Source organism: Podarcis liolepis (genome assembly GCF_965112155.1).
Source record: "Podarcis liolepis genome assembly, chromosome: 4".
In the NCBI taxonomy this organism is placed as follows: Eukaryota; Metazoa; Chordata; class Lepidosauria; order Squamata; family Lacertidae; genus Podarcis; species Podarcis liolepis.
Window position 1 is genome coordinate 79,210,353 of NC_139558.1, and position 23,940 is coordinate 79,234,292.

The 23,940-nt window shown below is 42.7% G+C and overlaps 1 protein-coding gene across 4 annotated transcripts in view; it reads left to right on the forward strand.

The window, feature by feature from the left end:
* Positions 1 to 23,940, forward strand: part of STARD13 (StAR related lipid transfer domain containing 13) — a 242,495-nt gene that overhangs the window by 87,160 nt on the left and 131,395 nt on the right. For 2 of the 4 annotated variants that reach the window (XR_014525070.1, XM_083498864.1), the window contains exon 1: positions 4,065 to 4,523. The exons of the other annotated variants lie outside the window; for them this stretch is intronic. Coding sequence is in view for 1 of the 2 variants with exons in the window: in XM_083498864.1 (XP_083354990.1) it covers positions 4,400 to 4,523 (124 nt within the window). In the remaining variant the exon portion in view is untranslated. Of the gene's footprint in view, positions 1 to 4,064; positions 4,524 to 23,940 lie in introns of those variants that run through there. 4 annotated transcript variants of the gene reach the window in all.

Sequence of the window (23,940 nt, forward strand, 5' to 3'; positions counted from 1 at the left end):
ACCTTTACCTAAGCTTCGCTAGTAAGCATGTGTAGGATGGTACCCTTAACTATTGTTAGCCACCATGCTGGAATTTTTTTTAAATGGAAACTCGGCACAAGCTATTTTTAAAAATAGTACCTCGGAAGAGCCGCATTGATTGAAATACCTATTTGAAAACCACTTTGAGGGAGGAGTTCTTGCGCCGTAGTACTTTGTGCTACAAATAATTTTATTTTATTAAGACTATACATGGATTGACGTTCTACTGAGTTGACTATTTACTTTTGTAATCATGCTGCTTACTAGTAGGTGACTTATATTTCGTGACCATTAGAATTAGGCTGGAAGCCACTATGGTGCCAGGCCAAACAACCTCTCCGTGTGTAAAGTTGTTACAGTTCATAACAATATAAGACAACACAGTAATGTGCTCCTTAGACAGTTGTCTAAGACCAAAGTTGTTGTTTTTTAAAAAAATGGAAATCCCTCCCCCTAAAAATATTAATTTGGCCACAAAGCTTATTAGAGTTGCTTAGGACAAATACTTTAACCCAGCGCTACTTTTTAACATGTATGTTCTTTTTATAGTTCTGTATCTGTTATCAACATAAGGGGTCACCAAAATATAGATCACATTGGCCTGGCAGTAAAAATAATAATAATACAGTCCTTTTTACCTCTGGTGTATGATGTGGTGTCTAGTGAGACTGCCTGGCTAATATTTAGGTTTGTTGCTTGTTATTTTTTCAGCATCAAGCACCAGTGTATACTATGGTGCTTTAACTACCATGCTTACCCGAAAACAAGTGTATTCCTTCTACATGGTTGTAAGAGAAGGCCCTAAAATATCCCCATTTTTCTCTGCCTTTCTATTGCACTGTAACATTTACCATACAACCTGTTTCTAACACACCTCTTCCTAATTTGACTGCATGGTCAAAACCAACCTTTTTGTAACTGAAAAGGACATTGCAGCCAGCTCACCTAAACCAGCCCCAGGAGAAAATCTCTTAAATTGCTTGAACTCTGAGCAGCACACCTGTCTCCCTATGCAGTAGAGAGGTGATGTCTGGGAGGATCCCACAGCATGTCCAGGTCATAATTCAAGATTCCTTGCTCTATTAGGGAATCAGCATTTTTAACGCTAATGTTAAATACAATAAATATTGCAGTGGCCACCAACTTTCTTCGGCTCCTGGCGCGTTTGAAAACTGTTGTGGGCACACTACACACACACACACACCACATTGCAACCGCACACATCGCAACTACAGGGAGTCTTCTATTGGAATCCATAGGTTTCCCCCCCAAACCTAATTGTAGAAGGAGGCAGGTGATTTCAAGGAAGGGAGGGGGGGTTGCATCTGATGATGTAAGTGTTGACCCTTCACTTCCCAACTGCCCACCCTCTGCTGTGAATCCTCATTCTTTGAATTACAGCATGTGGGCATTTTTGGTGGAATGGGGAGGGAGAGGCAAGGGTTAACCATTCTCTCCCCAGCTGCAACCTGCCCCCTGAAAATCACCTTCCTGTAGCAACTAGGTTTCAAAGCCTTCTATTGGCTATTCAGTGACAGGAAGGCTGGGACCCTGCAGGTGTACTCATTGGTGCTACAAATAAAAGCAATAATGAAAAAAGAAGCTGCTTCATTATCAAAATAAAATACCTGCCACACTTCTGAAGGTATTTGCCATCAGGCTGAATAGCAGTTTCCTTCTTGATCCGAATGGAAATAAAATCTAGACTCTATAGGAGAAACAGCAACATGGAAAATGAATGCATTTCTTAATTGAGGCAGGAATATCATCTGATATCAATTAAACTTGCAATTAATTACTGTCGCAATGTAGGCACTAAAAACCATACATAATTAGAATAACATGAAACCTTTTATGCCTCTGTTCCGGCAGAACAGGAGGAGGGGTGGCATGAGGAATGTCGTTTTCATTCCTGAGTGTATTTCATTAGCAGCGAACAAAACCAACCCACTGAACCGCCCAATCACTTCCAGGGAAAGTTGGAGGCGTCCCCCTTTCCACCACATCCAGTGCTTCCACTGCACATCCCACAAGTTAAAGCTCATACCACCAAACAGTTCAAAGGGTGGTTGCATAAAAATGCCTCTCACCAGGAGATCCTGTTCACTTGGGCCAGAGAATAATGCGAAAAGGATTTTTGCCATTAATAAAGCAGCATCTATCAGCTGCCGCAGACAAGTTTTCCCTTTCGCCCTGGAGTCTGTGTTTAATATTGGACAGATGTTTGAGAAAGTGCATTAATCCAGCAGAGTGGGAATGGACAACCGACCACCTCTGGGCTGTGTTTGCTGCAGCTTGTGACATTATTTTGTCCAGGCCCATAAATCAGTGGACAGTATCTCTGGGATCAGCCTTACTAAGCAGCATAGTGATGCAGCCACCTTAGGCAGAGGTGGGGAATGGGAGCAGTGGCAATATATTGGAGGTGACATTTGTGCCACACAGCCTGCCCTGCATTCCCTAAGCTAACCTGCTGCTCTCAAGTGCAGTGAGGCAGCCACTGATTGGGCACATATAGGTCGTTGCCTGCGAGTGATAGGGAGCTGAGTCCAGATGTTGGACTCCCATCAGTCACAGCTAGCACAGCCAATGGTCAGGGCTGGTGGGAGCTATACTCTCACATCAGGAAGGTCACAGGTTCCTGAACAATGGGTATAAGTGTATACATTGGGTGGGACAGGGCAGGTGTATCTAGAGAGAGAGAGGATGACGTGAAAACGACCTCTGTTAAATTTGGCCTTGCCTCTTCCACATGTTGCTGATAACCTCCGTTCTCACTTATTGATGGCACATCAATCGTGTTTGTAGTTAAGGCTCCTTTGAAGTTGAAACTCTTTGATGAAGTTCACCTTATCTCAAATTCACCCTCTCTCAATCAACAAAAAACTTCCGAATTGGCCCAGCAGATGGAAAACACAACAATGTTTTTTTTAATGAAACATGGGAGAAATCCTCTTTCTAGGAAAAATCTTTTTGAAGAGTGGGATATAAACTTGATCAAAACCTTATTATTCTGAGCATTGAGTTTTTCTTCCACTGTCTGTGCTGCTCATATGCATGCGCTAAAAGGGATAACATCCTCTAACAACACAGCCTCTTCTCCATTGTCAAGATGTCAGAATTACCAAATGAACTTTTTAGAGCACATGAGTGCAACAGCATTTCTCAACTCTCCAGCTGGTACCTCGGTTTGCCTGCCCTGATCATACAGCTTCATTGGATAGTCCCAGGTGGCAGTATTATGAGAGAAGGAGAAAAACTTCCCTATCCACTTTCTCTACACATGCATAATTATGTTGAGTAGCCAACACGGTGCCATCCAGATGTTGTAGGACTTCAGCTCCCATCAGCTTCAGCCAGAATGGTCAATGGTAACAGATGATGGGAGTCGTAGTTCAGCAAAAGCCCCGGAGCACCGCATTGGCTACTACTCCTGTACGGTAGGGCCACCCCTTATGCCTTTTTTAAAAAAGTGAACACACTTTGACGTAGATTAGCAAATAGATTTCCTCCAAAGCAACCTGGGCCTCGCACAGAGCTACAGTTCCCAGCACCCACAAACTACAGTTCCCAGGATTTTTGGCGGAAGTCCCGTGCTTTAAATGCATGAAGTGGATGTTCCTGCTCCTTGCAGCTTCTGAGCCTGCCTCTTCCTCTGAATTCCGCCTGTTGGCATCAGTGGGGCGGCCAGTGCCAGCTCGCAGGTATCCCGTTCTGCCCTTGCCTCCAAATGTGCCAAAAATTGGCCTTGAACATTGGCGCGCTTGTTGCCTGCAGCTTGCAGCTGGGCTTTGCTGCTGCTTTGGGGTGCAACCCTACTCACGTAGCCTTCCCGGGGAAGATGCTCCATTGAACTGAACGGGGCGCGTTTCCCCCGGCGGGCAGGCATTCCTCACCTGCGCAAGGGGCGCGGGCGGGCGTCGGGGGGCGCGTCTGTGGGCGAGGGGCGCTGCCTAATGGCCGGGACGGCGGCGATGACCCTTCCGGGGGCGGTTTCCGCGAGGCGAGCTGCAAGGCGGCGAGCGGAGAGTTCAGCTCACCCCTCCGGGGGCGGAGGGAGGAGAAGGCGAAGCGCAGGGGGGAAGCAGCCCAGGAGCCCAGCGCCTCCGCACAACCGCTCGCACGGCGCGCCAGCGGGACTCGTGCGCTCCGGGCAGCCACGCCGGCGGCGGCAGGAAGAAGCAGCAGCAGCAGCGACCAGGCCCGGGAGAAGCCCCACAGGGAAGGCGGCAGCAGCGGCGGCGGCTGGGTCCCCGCGGGGCTTTGCTCATGCCTCGGCTCCGCATGTGGCTGAGCGTCTCCGGGACGCGGTTTGGGCGCGCGCGCGGAGCCCCCGGGGCCGGCGGAGGCGGCGTTATGCCCCGCGGACGCCGCTAGGATGAGCTGCAAGCGGCCGGCGGCCAAGCCCCAGCTGCGGAGGTCCTTCAGCGAGCAGCTCCGGGACTCGACGGCCAAAGCCTGGGATTTACTCTGGAAGAACGTCCGCGAGAGGCGCCTGGCAGGTCAGTCCGGCTCGCGTCCGCCCTTGCAAGCCCTGGCACCTCAAGGGGAAAAAGGTGCAATGCGCTCGGGGGACCCCCTCAGACAGACCGACAGACAGCCCGCCTGCTCTGCGCTTGCCACGATGCCAGGCGGCGGCAGCGGCAACAACTCCACACTTGCTCGACTTCCGAGCGCGCGCGCCAAGTTTTGCTCTGTCTCTCTCTCTTTGAACACCGTTCGGGTGCTTTTTTTGGTTTTTTGGTTTTGCATTTCCCGCCTCTGCGCTCCGAATGATAAGCTCGCCTTGGCCAGATTCCTTTCTGCCTTCTATCTGCAGGAGAACAATTCAGAAGAGACACTTTTCCAATGAAGGTTCTGCAGATAGAAAGCAGAAGAAACGTTGCCAAAAAATAAAAAAGAGGAGGCTTTTCGTTGGATTCACACTCCCGCATCTCTCTGGGGACTTGGGTTTGTACATCAAAACTCTGTTGGTGCAGTATTGATGTAAGAGTTTAGTTAGGACCAGTACTGAGGCATTGTCAAGAGCAGCTTCTTTTTGGGGTGGGTATGTTCGTGTACCATTATAGAAGAACAGATTGTCAATGTTTTAAGTTATTATTATTATCTATGCCACGGGGGGGGGGGGGCATTTGTTGGTTTCTGATTCTTGGACCGGTTCCTCCCTGAACATCGTGCTGTGCCTTGAGATCTGTGCGCTGTGCGTGACTTTGTAATGTGCCACAGGGACCTTGTCCTTCAAGAGGGCTGCACGCTGCGCATCGGAGCTCTGTGCAATAAAACGGATTGGTGCTCTGTGCCAGAATCTCAGTGTTTTAAAAATAGGTTTCAATGGGAGCACAGAGTGGGATGGACCAATTTTCTGATTCTGGATACAGTTTGGTGCAGTTGTGGGCTATTCTTGCCTGCATTGCTCTGAAGCATGTGCTAGGGTTTGGATGCACCACACAACTATTTCTGCATCCCATGCAGAACAATCCCTAAGCAGGCTTAGTTAGATGCACTCTCCCACTGAGTCCAATTGGACTTTTATCCCTCTCTAGGAAGGTGGTGGGGCTCCAGCCTGTTCCCACTGCTGGTTGGGGAAGCAGTGTCTGTATGGCATTAGCATCAATCCATATCTATTCTGTTCTTATGAAATCCTGCATTTTGATCTGTTTCCCCCCAGCAAACCACTTTCGATCTGAATTGAGAATAAGAATGACCTAGCTGTATAATGTGTACGCAGCCTAATTGTACTTGAGAATTTCATCCTGGCTGCCCTTCCAATTGGTGTGTGCACTGAAGTGGATTAACTTAACTTCCTGATAAGCGAGACATCGCGGTCTATGACTTTATCTACTTATGTGTCTAAAGCAGAATTCATTTGTCTTTCTCCATATATATGGTTGTGTGAAAGGTGTACAACAGGAACTTCCAACTTTCCCTACAGCTTCCCTTTTCCCTTTGAGGTCAAGGCTCAATGTGATCCACTCCATCCCAGCCCCTCCATTCCCCTGAGGCCGTGCAACCACTTCTCTCCTTGCAGGGCACTCTGACTATACTGAAAGACTCTTGCTAAGTCTCTCCACCCACACCCCAGCCTTCAGCTCTATGCTACATTTAGTTAGAAGGTTTCTTGACCTTCACTCTGCCCAGGGTGTTCAGCTGTATACCCTGACCAGAATGTCTGCATACCGAGTATAAGATGTGCTGTGGTTGCACATGCATGCTCACACACGGTCGCTGTAGCACATTGTGGAATGTGTTTGTTCAGGAGCAATCTCTGTGTGGCCACAGTAGCTAGGTGTAAATTCCTACAAGAGAGCTTCTTTATATACAGTATCTGTGAAACGTGCAGCTGGCCCTTTCCAGTGTGTTTTCCTAAGCTATTTTTAAATACGTTGCTTTGGTTCACAATCGTGCATCCCCAGGGCAGCTTTCTAGCGGTCCCTACCCCTCACCCCAGCCTGCAGCTGAAGTGCTTTTCCTGCCTTCTCCAGTGTTGTGAGCTTCTATCTTTACCATCTTCTCAATTATTGATCTCCCATTTCATTTCAGATTAGCAAACCAGGCAGTAGGGAAAGGAGCTGCTCCTGAAAAGCACCTCCTGTGACCACAGAGGAGCAAGGAATGTTTGCCCCCCTCCCTGCCGTGTTTAGTTGCTTGCAATGTTTGGCTGGCAGAAGTGCCAAGATGCTCTCAGCTCGCTGTGTTCCTACCTGGAACTTTTGGCAAGCTTGTGCGGCACTTTCTGCACTCAACCAAAAGCATGTGAAGCACACAGGGAGGATATAAACGCCTTCTGTTTCGCTGCCGCCACTGCTGCCCTGCCTCAGAGATTCCCACTTCATGTTGAGGAATGCGCAAGTAGCTCTAGTACATGAGTGATCTTCTGTGATGTAAACATTCAGGAACAAGGGAAAGCAGTGGTCAGGTGTGGGGTAAGAGATCATAGTGCTTCCTGAGTCTTGGGGCCCACATATTGTCTTTACAATCTCTTTCGGGGGGGGTGTGAAACCCCAGCCAAAGTGTGCCCTTTCCATGATGACCAGAGTAGAGATAGAGTAGGGATAGAGGGCTTGTCTTCAGATACTGTTGGATTCCAGTTCTACCCAGCATAGCCAATGATCTTAGACAATGGGAGTTGTGGTCCAGCAACACATGGAGGGCCACAGGTTCCCCCCCCCCCTCGTAGAGACCCTAATGGTCTATAGAAGGATGGAGCTAGAATTTCACTTTCTTCTCTGTTTATGTATCAAAAGTAAAGGTTTTCTAAGGTGAGCATTCTTTGTGAGTACATGAAATGTACTTCTTCCTGTCCTGTTTTGTGTGTGGCATCATTGCGCCAGGAGGCAGTATCAATAAAACACATTATTTATCTACCATGTGTACACACAGAATCAGAGCCAAACAGGGATGGGTGAGTTGTATTCTCTGCCATTTGAGCTGATGGGCTTTTAGTTTTAATGGTTCAGTTTCCCATAGTCCTGTTTTGTGTATGTACATAGCCCATGCCTCCTCCTTTTGTCTTTCTTGTCCCTAGGAAAAAGATGAGTAAGAGCTGCCAAGAAAGCAAATCTCTATACACTTACCTTTTTGGCATGGATGCTGCTTTCATGTGGGCACATCTCATGCTGAAACAACCTCTTTTGAAACAGGAAACCATTTGGGTGGGTGGATGACATGCTTGCTATGCATGCCACTGTCTACTCGGATACTTTCACTTGGGAGGTAAAGGCAACATTCATCTGTTTCATGAGGCATGGCCATGTGTGAGTACCGATCATGGCACACTAACAATATAAGAATTGTAAACTCTATAAATCAGAGGGGTGGTCAGATGTTTTCTTGATTACAAAATGGCAGTGGGGAAGCTGTGGCCCTCCAGATGTTGTTGAGCTTCAACTCTCCCATCACCACCAGACAGCATGGCCAATGGCCAGGGATGATGGAAGTTGTAGTTCAGCCACATCTGGAGGACCACAAGGTTTTTCACCCATCTTAGAAAGCATCAATATGAGAGATTTGGAAAAGTCCTTGATCTCAGGAGGCATTTTATACTTTTCACAGAATGAGTAGTTTTGTCAGGAGATTTACACATATCATTTTAGGCTAAATGTAATTATTTTCTGCATTGTCCTCAGTAGTTATATCTGTGGCTATATATCTGTAATTGTTGGACTTTGCATGGCAGCTTGTGGTCATGTTCCAAGTTCAAATAACCTCAACTCTGTAAAATTAAAATGCCAAGTCAGCTTCTTATTACATGTAGCAACAACCTTGTGCCTGATCTACTGTATAATAACCAAAAAATTATCTACAAACTGACACATGATGTGGACACATATCATTCAGGAGAAAAATTTATGATTTCTCATAAGAATGTCAGTTTAAAACCCCTTTCAAGAAGGAGGAAAACCTCACTAACTTTTGTAAACAAATGGTGAAAAATCTTGTTTTAGACACTAGGTACTCCTCACTTCATATGTGATTGGGACAGACAACTGAGTTTAAACAAGAGGTCTGCCACTATTGTGCGTAGTGGCAGCCAATGGAAGTTGAGACTCCCAGGTAGTTGCACTGTTGAGCCAGTTTGAAGCTAGTCAGGAACTAAGAAACCCCTGAAGGAAAAGTGAAAGGTTTGTTTGCTCTCCAAGAGCCTCCTACTTCAGCTGCATGATGGTAGCAGCTGTCTGTAGTATGCTGACATAGTGGGAGCCTGTGGGAGCCACCAGTAAACATAGGGAACAATTTACAGTCTTCATTGCGCTTGACAGTTTCCCGTTACTTATTCTTAATCAGAACAGCCATATCTCTTTTGGTATATAATGCAACAACAACAAAATTAAAGTGCATGCCAGCTGCCATTTCCTGTGAAGCAAATTTTCTTGACTAACTACTATTCGGCTGCAGGCAAGTCCTTGAATAAATTCTAGATTAATAATGATTAAGTAAGGGTTTTTGGCTAAGGGGTTGAAGTACTGAAGTCCTAAACTTATAAAACCTTCTGCTGTTTTGTTTACTGCCTGGGGCTCCTTGGGAACACAGAGTGGGATAAAAAAAACCCTAATAAATAATAATGAAACACTATAATTTAAACTTCTATTTCTACCAGTAGGCTGGTGATCTTGTAGGACAGCTGATGCTTATCTGGTTAACCATGCAATCCTATATATGTCCATTCAGAAGTAAGTCTAAAGGCATTCAGCGTGACTTATTCCCAGCTAAACGTGTATAGGATTGCAGCCTGAAATGATTAATTTGACAAGGTAGCAAAATTGTGCGTGCAAGATGGGAAAAAAGAGTGCAAAATATATTCTGTCATACCTAAGTGACTTTTCAGCTTTTTGCCTTTGTATTTTATGTCCATCTTAATTTGTGTGCTTTAGTCATGGCCTCTACAAATGCAGCCCAAAGCCTTGTATCCTCTACTTCATTCTAACATTTCTTAATAAAAAAGCATGGTCTAAATATATTATTGACTTCTGGAATGCTATCAGCTGCTCATCCTTCATACTTGTATGTTGAACAGTTGCCCAACACTTAATTATTTATTTTTTTAAAAAAGCTTGATCTGTTATTCTCACCAAATCCTTGAGTGACAGTCAAATCAGCAGCTTTTCATTGCAGGCTTGAATTTGGCAATGCAATCCCATACCAACCTACTCTTAAGATGACTTAAAGAAGTGTCTTCTTTCTGTCTGGCTTTCCTCTCTCTTGCTTTTGAATATTTTCCAATATATTTTTTACTATAAAAAGAATGAGTGGAATTCAGCATAGCGCTAGGGAGATCATTCCATCAGCACAGCCATGTCTCGCTTGCCCAAGAGAACCATCTCCTCTCTCCTCCCCATGTTCTAGGAGTTCTCTCAACCCTCCAGAATGAATCTGTGAGAGGTGGGGAGGAATACCCCATTGTGTTAGTGAGAGTCCTTGCACTGGCTTCTGCTAGTGGAATAGGGTAGATGAATCTGGAATAGGGTAGTTGACTCAAGCAAATAAACCATTATCTAAACTTCAAAGAGAACACCTGAAGTGATGAAGAGTGGCAATCAAGACCTATCAATTTTGGGTGGGTGGATGCTATCTGTTCCCAGCTCAGGACCACAACGGCCCAAGGACCTCCTCTTTTCATATAAACCATCCCAGACTGTGTGTTCATCATCTGAGGCCCTTCTTTGCATTTATCCATGTGAGATCTGGAGGGTGGCAACAAAAGAACAGGCCTTTTCTGCAGTGGCTCCCTGTCTGTGGAATGTTCTCCCCAGGGAGGTGCAGCTGGTGTCTACATCACATATCTTTAGGCACTGAGCAAAAACATTTCTCTTTAACCAGGCCTCCTTTTAAATGTGTTTGTGGGAGAGGGGTTTATTGTTTCGTCCTTTTTTGTTTTAACTTTCCCTTGTATTTTTATCTTGTGAACTGCCCTGAGATCTTTCGATGAAGTGTCTCCACAACATTTACACCTCACATCAGGTCTTGGACTTCACTTAAGATTAAGCCCAGGTTTACTGCTGCCCTGGTCCGTTTCACGACCAACCTTTCTAGAGCATAGTCATTTAGGACATCTAGAAAAGGTATCTCTTTGTCACCGTGACTGGAACATGCTTGTATCTCATATTTGTTTAAGAGTTATTGAACTCACTCGCTACTATAACACTTCCTCCTTTGGATGTTTCCTTGATTTCATTCTCTGGCTCAAGATCATCCTGTGCAGTTTGCTCAGGTGGATGAGAGTATATCCCCAGTACTAAATTACTCTTGGGGCCTGGATGAATCTTTTGGAATGTCTAGTTTGCTGGACTCGTATTCTCTTCAATGTACAGAGCAACAGTACTGTACCTCCAGGAAATGCTTTCTACGATACAATACAATACAAATCTTTATTCTCATTGTCCCATACAGAACAATGAAATTGAAAATCTACATCAGACATTCAGAAACCAACAAGCCTGCTATCCCAGCTATCCCAGCCTGGTTAGCCCCCTAAAAACTCTGATACCCCATAATTAAATACAATATACTCCCATAGAGACTACCTTACACTGCGTTTAAAACCAAAATCACATTTGAATAGAAACTGTTTCTCAGACAGCTAGTCCTAGTCTTTATAACCCTGTACCCTGGACCATAAAGAAGGCTGATCACTGAAGAATTGATGCTTTTGAATTATGGTGCTGGAGGAGACTCTTGAGAGTCCCATGGACTGCAAGAACATCAAACCTATCCATTCTTAAGGAAATCAGCCCTGAGTGCTCACTGGAAGGGCAGATCCTGAAGCTGAGGCTCCAATACTTTGAGAAGAGAAGACTCCCTGGAAAAGACCCTGATGTTGGGAAAGATTGAGGGCACAAGAAGGGGACGACAGAGGACGAGATGGTTGGACAGTCTTCTTGAAGCTACCAGCATGAGTTTGACCAAACTGCGGGAGGCAGTGGAAGACATGAGTGCCTGGCGTGCTCTGGTCCATGGGGTCACATAGAGTCGGAGACGACTAAACAACAACAACCTTCTTCCAGAAGGCAAAAGCTGAAAGAGATCATTTCTGGGGTGCGCACTATTCTGCACCATCTCTGCAGGTTTCTTATGGCACCTGGAAGCATAGATTTCCTGTCCTTCCTTAAAGTTTGTATTCGAAGATAACTGTGTCCCACTGGTTATCCATTTCATCAGGTATCCATTCTGCCCACTATATTTATGCTCTCCTCTAAAAGCACTGCAGCTTGCCTATCTTGGCTCAGAGACTTTAAGCATATAAACACCTATACAAAGTGTCTCTCTCCAAAGGCCATTGGCATGTGTGTCTTACCCTACGGTGCTTTGGAGGGGTCTTCCATGTTCAGAAACCAAGAGACGTTAATAATTTTATCAGCAGAGTGCTGCATAGACAAGAGGGGAAAGAGGAGACTGGGAGGAGATCTGATAGCCATTTCCAAATATCTCAAGAGCTCTCAAATGGAAGATGGAGCAAGCTTGTTTTCTCCTGCTCTGGAGGGTTAGACTCAAACCAATGGCTTCAAGTTACAAGAAAGGAGATTCCAACAACATCAGGAAAAACCTTTTGACAATAAGAGCTGTTCAACAGTGGAACTGTCTCTCTTCGGGGGGTTGTGGACTCTCCATCCTTGGAGGTTTTTAAGTAGAGGTTGAATAGTCATCTGTCATGCTTTAGCTGAGATTCCTGCATTGCTGGGGGTTGGACTAGATCATACAGTTCTATGATTTCAGGTAAACACAATCAAATTTAGAAAGCACCAATAAATAAGGATCGAAAAAGTCTAGCTAGGCTGAAGGAGCGTCTCCACCCCCATCGTTCTACCCGGACACTGAGGTCCAGCCCCGAGGGCCTTCTGGCGGTTCCCTCACTGCGAGAAGCCAAGTTACAGGGAACCAGGCAGAGGGCCGTCTCGGTAGTGGCGCCCGCCCTGTGGAACGCCCTCCCACCAGATGTCAAAGAGAACAACAACTACCAGGCTTTTAGAAGACATCTGAAGGCAGCCCTGTTTCGGGAAGCTTTTAATGTTTGATGTATTATAGTATTTTAATATTCTTTTGGAAGCCGCCCAGAGTGGCTGGGGAAGCCCAGCCAGATGGGCGGGGTATAAATAAATAAATAATAATAATAATAATAATAATAATAATAATAATAATAATAATAATTATTATTATTATTATTATTATATAAGCTAGCTACAGTTAAGAACAGATGCTATTTCCTCAATAAATCCTCATACTTTGGATTGGATGCTACTTTTAATTGATTGGAATGTGATTTTATCTATAATCAGACGCTCCCAAATTTTATTAGGCTGGTTTCTGATAAAGACAAAAACTGGCATTGAAAGCAGTGAAGCACTGGAACAAAACATGTATTATGAATTGCTGTGACATCAGTGCGCCAGGAAGTCAGTAGGGTTCTATTTGGTATGAGTGTGATTAGGTTACAAGAGATCTTCTGAATTCCACCCAGACCAGGTTTTTAAACCACCTAATCAGGAATGTGACTATCTTTGTGGAACAGACTCTTTTTTGTGTTCCAGCTTCCTATATACTCTTGCTTGGGCAAAGGAACCTCCTGTGGTTATCCTGATCACGTTAGTTGCTTTTGAAATGGTGTTAACACTGTTGATATTTGCTATTCCTAGAGTACAGCAGTGGGGTGTTTAAAACAGTTTCTGATTGGCATGGCACTACATACAGTTGATTTCTACTGCTATGACAAAACTGTATCTGAAGAAGTGTGCATGCACACGAAAGCTCATACCAAGAACTAACTTAGTTGGTCTTTAAGGTGCTACTGGAAGGAATTTTTTTTATAATGAATTGTGAGATAGCATTCTTCTAAATAGAATATTTAATGAATTAGAATAATAGTATTCGTAAATGAGTTATAAGACCAATAGATTTCCATTGGCATTTCCAACTAGTGAGACGCTATTCCAATAGGAATGAATATAATAAATATAATATAATATAATATAATATATTTTTTATACCCCGTCCATCTGGCTGGGTTTCCCCAGCCACTCTGGGCAGCTTCCAACAGAATTTTAAAATACAATAGTTTTATAACTCAACAGAAAAATCTTACGTAGAGCTAATGTACAGGAAATCATTAATTTGCAAGAAATATAATCAGTAGAGTTTATATATACATTTAGTGCAATGCATTCATGACAAATTGACTGTGTTACATGTATTTACTTGGATTTCAACTAATAGGAACACTATTATTTTGATATCTGTTTCATAACTAAGCTTTTTCTGCCAATTCAGATAACCCAGTATTAATTAAACAATCCACATATAAACTGAATATTTCACAGTAGAGCCCATTTTTTAAAAAAGGATGTGGAAACTCTGTGTACCCAAAACATGCTATTTATCATCATGAACTTTGTGTATATCCCCTCCTACATACCACAGTCAATTACAGCCACATGTTTCCAAGAAGCAAAGCAAGGATATTATGATCTGTTTTCCTCTTGGTTGGCTGGGGAATTAGAAGGGCTACTAGTTCTGATTAACTTCAATGGTTATTTTAATGTGTGAAATCATTGTCTCAGCAATGGAAAAAAAGAGACCCTCTTTGTCAAAGAGAAGTCTTCTGAAAGAGTCTCATTATATAATCTCTGGTACTTCTGGGAAGAAAAAGATTACTTATCATTAGTCCTTTCATGCGGACAGCCAGAGAATTTCTGTGGGAGGTTTGGTCCTATAAGAATTGTGGTGATCGCCAAAAGGTCAGTGATTAATAACATGCCATGGATACTTACATACATGACGTGACAAGCTCTTGCTAAAAGGAATTGTACCCACTTCTCATATCTACATTCCAGCAAAGATACTGAGAAACAGAGGAAGGTTCCAAAGAAGTTAAGGAAGAGCTGAATGCATTAAAATGAGGAACAGTGTATGTATGAACTGGGCAATGCAGAGTGAAGGGTAAGGTAAAGGTAAAGGGACCCCTGACCATTAGGTCCAGTCGTGACCAACCGGGGTTACGCCGCTCATCTCGCTTTACTGGCCGAGGGAGCCGGTGTACAGCTTCCGGGTCATGTGGCCAGCATGAGTAAGCCGCTTCTGGCGAACCAGAGCAGTGCACGGAAACGCCGTTTACCTTCCCGCCGGAGCGGTTCCTATTTATCTACTTGCACTTTGACGTGCTTTCGAACTGCTAGGTTGGCAGGAGCTGGAACCAAACAACGGGAGCTCACCCCATCACAGGGATTCGAACCGCCGACCTTCTGATCAGCAAGTCCTAGGCTCTGTGGTTTAACCCACAGCGCCACCTGCGTCCCATCATAATTTATCCCTCATAGACTTACAATTCCCAGCAACTCCTTTGCAGTACCCAGAATTCTTTGAGGAAGGGTGTGTGCTTCAAATGTGCTTTAAAGGTATAGCATGTATGCAGGAAGTGCCAGGACTCTGACAGGATGCTGGAGTTGCCCTACCTCATTCCCAAAGCTGGGCAGGCTTTGGGAAGGTGGCAGGAGGGCTCTTGGACCCACCAGAGCATCAGTTCCCATCATCCCTGACCACTGGTCCTGTTAGCTAGGGATGATGGGAGTTGTAGTCCCAAAACATCTGGAGGGACGAGTTTGCCTATGCCTGCCCTAGTCCAATGACAGCACACCACTGGTTCAAATTTCCACTGATCCATTAAGCTCATTGGGTGATCTTGGGCTAGTTACCAACCCCTTAGTGTAACTCTCAGCCAATCACAGGGTTACTGTGAAGATATGGAAAGAAGGAGTACAGTGGTACCTCGGGTTACAGACGCTTCAGGTTACAAATGCTTCAGGTTACAGACTCTGCTAACCCAGAAATAGTACCTCGGGTTAAGAACTTTGCTTCAGGAATCTCACGGTGGCGGTGCGGCAGCAGCGGGAGGCCCCATTAGCTAAAGTGGTACCTCAGGTTAAGAACAGTTTCAGGTTAAGAACGGACCTCCAGAACGAATTAAGTTCTTAACCTGAGGTACCACCGTACTGAGACTGTCACCTTGAGCCCATTGGAGGAAAGGTGAGATACAAATTTAATAACAAAAGAAAAGAAAAATGCCACTAGGAATTGATGGTTGACTTAAATTGCAAATCTAGATACATTAACTTGGAAGCCTTATTGATTGTAATAGAAATGATTTCCAAGCAAGTGTGCTTGGGATCTCAGGTTATTATTATTTTTAGGAGCAAAAATGAAAACATATATAGAATTATCATCTCAGATATGCTTTCCTTGACATCTGGAAGCTAAATATAAGGTAGTGGGAATGTGTAGTAGTGCAAAAGGGATTGTGGTTGTCTGGTGTTGAACAATACTCATGATGTTTTTCATACCAAAATTTCTTACTAATTATATTGAATGTAGCATATGTTACTATATTTTCAGTCCAGGATACATATACACACTGTTCACATTTGTTCTCCTATCTCAAACATACTTTCCTTATTCAGAATAGTTATATTTGCTTGCATTTGACTTCTAAACTACAAAACAATTGCTCCTTACAACATGTTCTGGAGATGTTTACTTACCCAAAATAAGCAGCTCACACCTTTAGGTCTAATATTGGCACAGAAGAAACTGTCTTATTCAGACAGACTATTTTTCCGTTTAGGCCAGTATTGTCTACTCTGACTGGCAGAATCTTTCCAGGGTCTCATACAGAGATCATTTCCATCATCTGCTATCTTAAAAACCAACCAACCTTGAAACAACAGGGATTGAACTTGGAACTTTTTAAATATTAATAGTATTTGCTATATCACTGAATTGTGACCCATGCCTCATGCGTTTCAGCCTCTTGCCCAAAGGTTTAATGATAATGATAATAATAATGTCTAAATACAGTGGTGTTGTGTTTGTGCTTAGCTTAACTACTTTTTCTACTCGTCTATACAGTATTTTACGTTTCCTATATTTAAAGCTATTGGAGATTTGGGTGCAACTCAGCTTGCAAAAGAGTAGGGGGTCTTGCATGAGTTAGATAGAGTTAGGGACCTCCAAATTCCCAGAGCATCCTTGTATCTTCAACCTATATATTTTGTGTATGTTAGACTGATATTCTCGGTTCGCACTCTGTTTTACAACTATCCTCTTCGTTTATGTGGTGACAAGCAGATATTGTGTGTGTTTCCATGTTTACACTATGCAGGAAGGCTTAGCTCAGAAGCTAAACTATGGTTTCACAGGAAACATTGTCCACATGTTTGGGATTATAACAAGGCTCAGGGCTAACTATGGTTGAGTCTGCACTGGGACTCATGCACTGGAAAGTATGGTGTGTAAATTAAATCTCTTTGCTAGAACTTCCATTGTGCTGCTCCATGCATTTTTCCAACAGATTATCCATTCATGTTACCATCTTGTTCTTATGACTGGTTACCACATAATTTCCTTGCAATCTGGATTGCTGTGAGGAATTCAGAGTATTGGGGAAGTTCAGTGAGCTATTGTGAGCTATTCTAAAAAAGGTTTCTGCCATGCTACATAATTAAACCAATTCTAGAATTATATGGTTTGGAGCAAGGCAAAAGCATCCTCTATTTTGGATATTGGGAAGGTCACAGCTGGGAATGTGCCAGTTAATAGATTCAAACAGATGGATGCTGACAGGTCTGCGAACTGTTCACAAACCTTCTTTAACAAACATCTTGCAGCCCTCACTTCCCAGCTGAGTATGTTCTCTAATTCAAGTTTGGAGCTGCCTATATCAAAATGCAAGATGTGAGGTTGCAACTTTAGAAAAAGGTCCCTTAGGTGATGGAGAGTGTCACTCAAACCACAAGAAGAAATGCCCAGAAAGGTCCATTAATCAGCCCTGCTTTGTACTGTCTGTGTTGGTGTGTGAGATGAGACAGAGATGAGACTTCAGATGTAATGAACTGAGTCTTTTCAGCAGCTGTTTTCTCTCTTCTTTTCCCCCTCTGGCATTTAAAATAATCTCCGTCTGTAGAAATCCCTGCCCAAGTGACAGAGAGACAACATGTCCCCAGAACAGCTTCCTGTCTGTGCATGGGAGCAGAAACGGAACAAGAAAGTACAAGAAACAGAAGGTGTTAGGAGAGTTTTGGGGGAACACATAAACCAGCAATGACAAGGAAATTGGTATTTTGGTGGCAGAATTCATGTCTTAAACCATCCTCTTATCTCCATCCTGCTGCCCATGCAGAAACAATAATAATACACACACACACACAAACCTCTCATCCTCTTGTGGTAGGAGCTTTTTGCTCCTTTTGTCTGTATTGGGGTAGCCAAGGCAGTGCTCTTTGTATGTTCTGGGCTCCTAAAAGGCTTAGAATTCGACTGACTGCCAGCTCTGAAGACTGTATTTTTATATATTGCAAGTGGGAGATCTGAAGTGTGAGAAATGGAAAAAGTATTTATCAGTAATGTTTCTGTGTGTGTTTGCTTCTTACTTACTAGCCCATTATTTGTTTTCTTTTTTATTTCCACAATTATTTGTATACTGCTTAACTGCAGTTGCATTCCCTCAACCACTTACATGAAGAAAGTATGGATCCCACAAGAAGAGCATGATGGGAAGTTTGGTCTTGTAGCTGTTGACTGACAACTTTGAGGGCCAGTAAATGACTCCTTATTTATAATTTTAGCTTTAGAGCCTTCTGTATGGAGCCTGAAAGCTTCGTGTTTCCCTACTGATTGGCCTTTTCGGGGACAAAATGTGGGGAAACCCAATTTCGAATCAGACTCAGACAGCATGGCCAATAGTCGGAGATGATGGTGGTTGTAGTCCATCTGCATTTCAAGGGCTGCAGATTCTACATCCCTGGATTAGAGGATATACTGTCAAATGAGCTACATAACTGGACTTCTTTTATTTTATTTGGTTATACATTCAGATTCTCAGGTTCTATTCCCCCTCAAATTAGATAAACTTGGCATAGTAAAGTTTAGAAGGCGGAGAAAACTGATTTAAATAGAAAACAAATGAAATAATGGATCTGTGGTTGGTAAAGGGCTTAAGCAAAGCTCACTCTGGAACAACAACTTGGCTTTTATTTTATTTTTTTTTTTTTTATAAAATTTTTATTGGTTTTACAAAATTTTTAAGAAAAACAGACAAACACTAAAAATGACAAACATACACGTATAGTTTCAAACATACTTTCATAAACCTCTTTTCTTGGACTTCCCCATACCCCCCCTCTCTGCATCCCAATGTCCATAGTTCAACTAGCAACTCCCAATTGTTACTTTCCAATCTCTATCATCTTAGTCCTCTTTTATAGTCTAACCTTATATCCCTGTACCCCTTTGTTACTGAAAACCACGACATTTTAGCATTCATTAAGTTTATAGTAGTCCTTAAGATAGCTTTTAAATTTTCTCCATTCTTCTTCCACCGTCTCTTTTCGTTGGTCACGGATTCTGCCTGTCATCTCGGCCAGTGTCATATAGTCCATCACTTTCATCTGCCATTCTTCCAAAGTGGGTAAATCTTGTGTCTTCCAATACTTTGCGATGAGTATTCTTGCTGCTGTTGTGGCATACATGAAAAAAGCTCTATCTTTCTTTGTCACCAGTTGGCCGACAATGCCCAAGAGAAAGGCCTCTGGTTTTTTAGGAAAGGTACATTTAAGTGCCTTTTTCATTTCATTATAGATCATTTCCCAGAAGGCCTTAATCTTCGGGCATGTCCACCAAAGGTGATAAAAGGTACCTTCAGTCTCTTTACACTTCCAACATTTGTTATCGGGCAAATGATAGATTTTTGCTAGCTTGACTGGGGTCATGTACCACCTGTATACCATTTTCATAATGTTTTCCTTTAAGGCATTACATGCCGTAAATTTTATACCGGTGTTCCATAACCATTCCCAGTCAGCTGACATAATGTTATGTCCAACATCCTGAGCCCACTTAATCATAGCCGATTTAACTGTTTCATCCTGTGTGTTCCATTTCAACAACAAGCTGTACATTCTAGATAAATTCTTAGTATTGGGTTCTAACAGTTCGGTTTCTAATTTTGATTTTTCCACCTGGAAACCGACTTTCCTGTCCTGTTTAAAAAATTCCATTATTTGGCGATATTGGAACCAATTTTCTACTTTATGCTTCAATTTCTCCTGACTTTGTAGTTTGAACTTATCTCCATCCTGTTCTAAAATTTCCCAATACTTCGGCCATCCGACCTCCATATTGAGTTTCTTCACTGCTTTAGCCTCCACTGGTGACACCCATCTAGGGGTTTTGTTTTCCAATAGATCTTTATATCTTATCCAAACATTAAACAATGCTTTTCTGACAATGTGATTTTTAAAGGCACTGTTAACTTTATCATACCAAAGATATGCATGCCAACCAAAAGCGTTATTGAAACCTTCCAGATCCAAGATGTCCGTATTCTCGAGGAGCATCCATTCTTTGAGCCAGCAAAAAGCTGCTGCCTCATAGTACAGTTTTAGGTCCGGCAGGGCAAAACCCCCTCTTTCTTTAGCATCTGTCAATATTTTAAATTTAATTCGGGGCTTTTTGCCCTGCCAGACAAATTTCGAAATGTCTTTGTGCCACCTCTTAAAACATTCCATCTTATCAATAATCTGCAAGGTCTGAAACAGAAATAACATTCTAGGCAATACATTCATTTTAATTACTGCAATTCGGCCTAACATTGACAGTTTCAAATTTGACCATATTTCTAAATCTTTTTTGATTTCTGACCAACATTTTTCATAGTTGTCCTTATACAAATTCTGATTCTTAGATGTTAAGTAAACCCCTAGGTATTTGACCTTCTTGACCACAGTCAAACCTGTTTCCTCTTGAAATTTCTCCTTTTCCATATCTGTTAGGTTTTTCCCTAAAACTTTGGTTTTTTGCTTGTTCAACTTAAATCCAGCTACCTGGCCAAACTGTTGTATTATTTCTAATACCTTTTTCGTACTAGTGTTTGGCTCTTGCAAAGTCAATACTAGGTCATCTGCGAACGCTCTTAACTTATAATGTTTAGCTCCGACCTGCACACCTTTAACCTGCTGGTCATTTCTTATCATATTCAGCAACACCTCCAGAACTGAAATAAAAAGTAATGGGGAAATCGGGCACCCCTGTCGTGTTCCTTTCTCTATCTTAAGTTCCTCAGTCACAACATTGTTTACAATCAGTTTAGCTTTTTGTTCAGAATATATTGCAGCCATACCATTCTCAAAACCCCGGCCTACCCCCATCCCATGAAGATTCTTCTTCATAAAACTCCAAGAAATATTGTCAAAGGCTTTCTCCGCATCCACAAAGATCAATACTGCCTTAGTGTTTATGTTCACCTCTAGCTTTTCCAAAATGTCTATTACATTCCTTACATTGTCTGCCAGGTGTCTTTTAGGGAGAAAGCCTGCTTGGTCCTTATGAATCTTCTCCATCAAAACTCTTTTAAATCTTTTTGCCAAAATGTCTGCAAAAATTTTGTAATCCACATTAAGGAGTGATATTGGGCGGTAGTTCTTAAGTTGGGTCTTTTCAGTCTCTGACTTTGGTATGAGTGAAATATATGCCTCTTTCCACGATTCAGGCGCCCTTTTTCCCTCAAGGATCTCATTACAAACTTCTCTTAGTGGTTGAGTCAACCATTCCTTCAGCGATTTGTAGTATCTGGAAGTCAGTCCATCTGGTCCCGGAGATTTGCCCAGTTGCATATTCTGAATGGCAGCCTCTATCTCTTGTTCTGAGATTCTCTGGTTCAAATCCATCTTACTTTGATGAGAGATGTTTTGTAATCCATATTTTCCAAGGAATTTGTCTATGTCTTCTTCATTTTGTGGGCCTTGAGTGTAGAGTTTTTTGAAGTAACTTAAAAAGCAATTTCTAATTTCATTGGGCTTAGATATATTCTTTCCATCCACCTCAAGGCTTGTAACTGTATTTAGTTTCTGCCTTTTCTTCAGTTGCCATGCCAAAAGTTTACCACATTTATTTGCTGATTCAAAGGTCTTTTGCTTCATTTGCTTTATCTTCCATTCAATCTCTTGGTTCATCAATTCCATGTATTGTGTTTGATATAACTTGATCTCTCTTAGAATGTCTTGAGACTTTGGTTTTGTTCTTAATTTCCTCTCTCCTTCCTTTATCATTTCCAAAATCTTCTCTTTTTTCTCATTTTGTTTTTTCCTCTTTATTGAATTTTGTTGAATCAAAAATCCTCTCATAACCGCTTTACTTGCATCCCAGATCACTCTTTTCTCCACGTCGGTCCTCAAATTTATTTCAAAATAGTCTTTTAGAGTCTTTTGGGCCTTCGCGAGGATCTCCTTATCATGAAAGAGGGTGTCATTCATTCTCCATCTAAATTGACCAGTTATTGTAAGCTTCATCTCCATCTTCACGGCGTTATGGTCGGAGCAAGTTTTTGGGCAGATTTCCACTTTCTTAATCTTTGGAGCCATTCCACTAGTAACCCAGATTTGATCGATTCTGGTCCAGGTCATCATTGCTTGGGAGAAAAAGGTTCCCTCTCTTTCCAGAGGGTTCCTTGTTCTCCAAATGTCTATCAAGTCCATATTTTCAGTCATTTCAAAAAAAGTCTTAGGGAGTCTCCCTTCTTTGGTGACTGTTAGTCTTTGTGCCTTGTCCATATTGGTGGAGACCACGCCATTCATGTCTCCCATGATTATCATATTGTAATCCAAATAATCCATCAACGTTTCATGAAGTCTCTTGAAGAAGTCGGATTTGCCTTCATTTGGTGCGTAAATTCCAACAACTAGAAATTTTTCTCCTTGTACTTGTATCTCTACAGCCAGATATCTCCCTTGTTCATCTTTGAATATCATTTTTGGAGCCCATTTCTCTTTCACATATATTACCACTCCTCTCTTCTTAACTTTGTCTGATGAGATAAATTCTTGTCCTAGCCTTTTGTTTGTAAGTAATCTCCTGTGGGCTCTAGTTATATGAGTTTCTTGTAAGCATATCAAGTCCAGTTGTTCTCTATTTAATACATGAAATACTTGTCTTCTCTTCAAAGGCCCATTGAGCCCATTACAATTCCAACTGAGGAATTGCAGAGCCATCTTGCTATTTTTCTGAGGCTCCTCCAACAGCTCCCAGTTGTTGCTCTTCTTCTGATGGTGGTGGTTTTTGTCCAAACGAGAGATTCAGGATGTCCAACGCTCTCCTCTGTTCTGCAAGTACGTCCACAGTCCCCTTCTGTAGATCCTCCTGGTATCTTGCCAAAAATTTGTCTTTATCTTGAATTGTCTTTATTTTCACCTTGTTTGCCTTGTAGTCAAATGACAGCCCTTGTGGGAATTCCCACCTGAAGCGGATAGAATTTTTCTTTAGTAGAAGGGCTAAATCCTTATAAAAGTTTCTTAAATCCAGAATATATTTTGGGATGTCTTTGAAGATCTGTACAGCTGAGTTTCCAATTTGCAAGGCCTTTTCAAAGTGTAGTCCCAATATTTTGTCTCTTTCCTCCTTGGATCTGAGTGTGATCAAACAGTCTCTCGGGGTCTTTCTGTTTTGCTTTTTGCCCAATCTAAAGGCAGTCGTGATTTTGAATTCGTCTTCCTGGAGGTCCCAACAGTCCACAAACTCCCTTGTCAAGTATTCCACAAGGTTGTCTCCTTCATTCTCCGGAATCAGTCTAATTTTTAAATTCCTCTCTTTCCTCTGTAATTCCCACAAGGCCAAAGTTGCATCATGCTCATAGACCTTCTTGGCGATCGGCTCTAACCTCTCCTGTGTCTCTCCCGCAGTAGCTTTGGCGTCTTCGGCAATTTGACGCGTAGTAGCGTTTTCCTCCACCAATTTATTTATGGATTCTGTATTCTGGTTTAGTCTTGCTGAAATTTCTGTTAGTTTTAGTGTATTCTCTGAAGTCTGTTTTGTCAGAGACTCCAGAGTTTGATTTATCTTGAGCAAAGCATCTGTCACAGCTTCCATGGAAACGGCTGCTCCTTTGTCTTGTCCTGTTGTTCCTGTTGATCCAACTGTTGCGCCTGAGATTGAGCCTCTTTTCTTTGCCTGTAGCTGCTGCAGCTGTTGTTGTTGTTGCTTGGTTTTGGCTCTTGTGACTATCTCCTCTTGTGCGCCACTCATGTCAAGGTCAGTTCCCACGGGATTTATTCTCCCTTGGAAAATTCCACTGTCTTAGGCCGGGCCGGGCCTCACTTTGTCCTCTAGAGGGAGCAAATCAAAATGGCCATAGAACAAAGTTTCCAAGTATAAAAACAAAGGAGTCTGTCCAGAATGTAAAAAGGGAAGTTAACAGAGTCAAAGTCAGTCAAAATCAGTATTACTAAAAACTTGTTGCTTTAGATTGCCACAGTTGCCCAATTTATGCTACTTCTTCTTGTATTGTACAGTAGCCAGGCACTGTGGAAACTTTGTATCAAAGTATCACTTCACAGGGAAAAGTCAGTTCAGTATGGTACAAAGGCAGACCGTTTCATTTTCAGATAGATG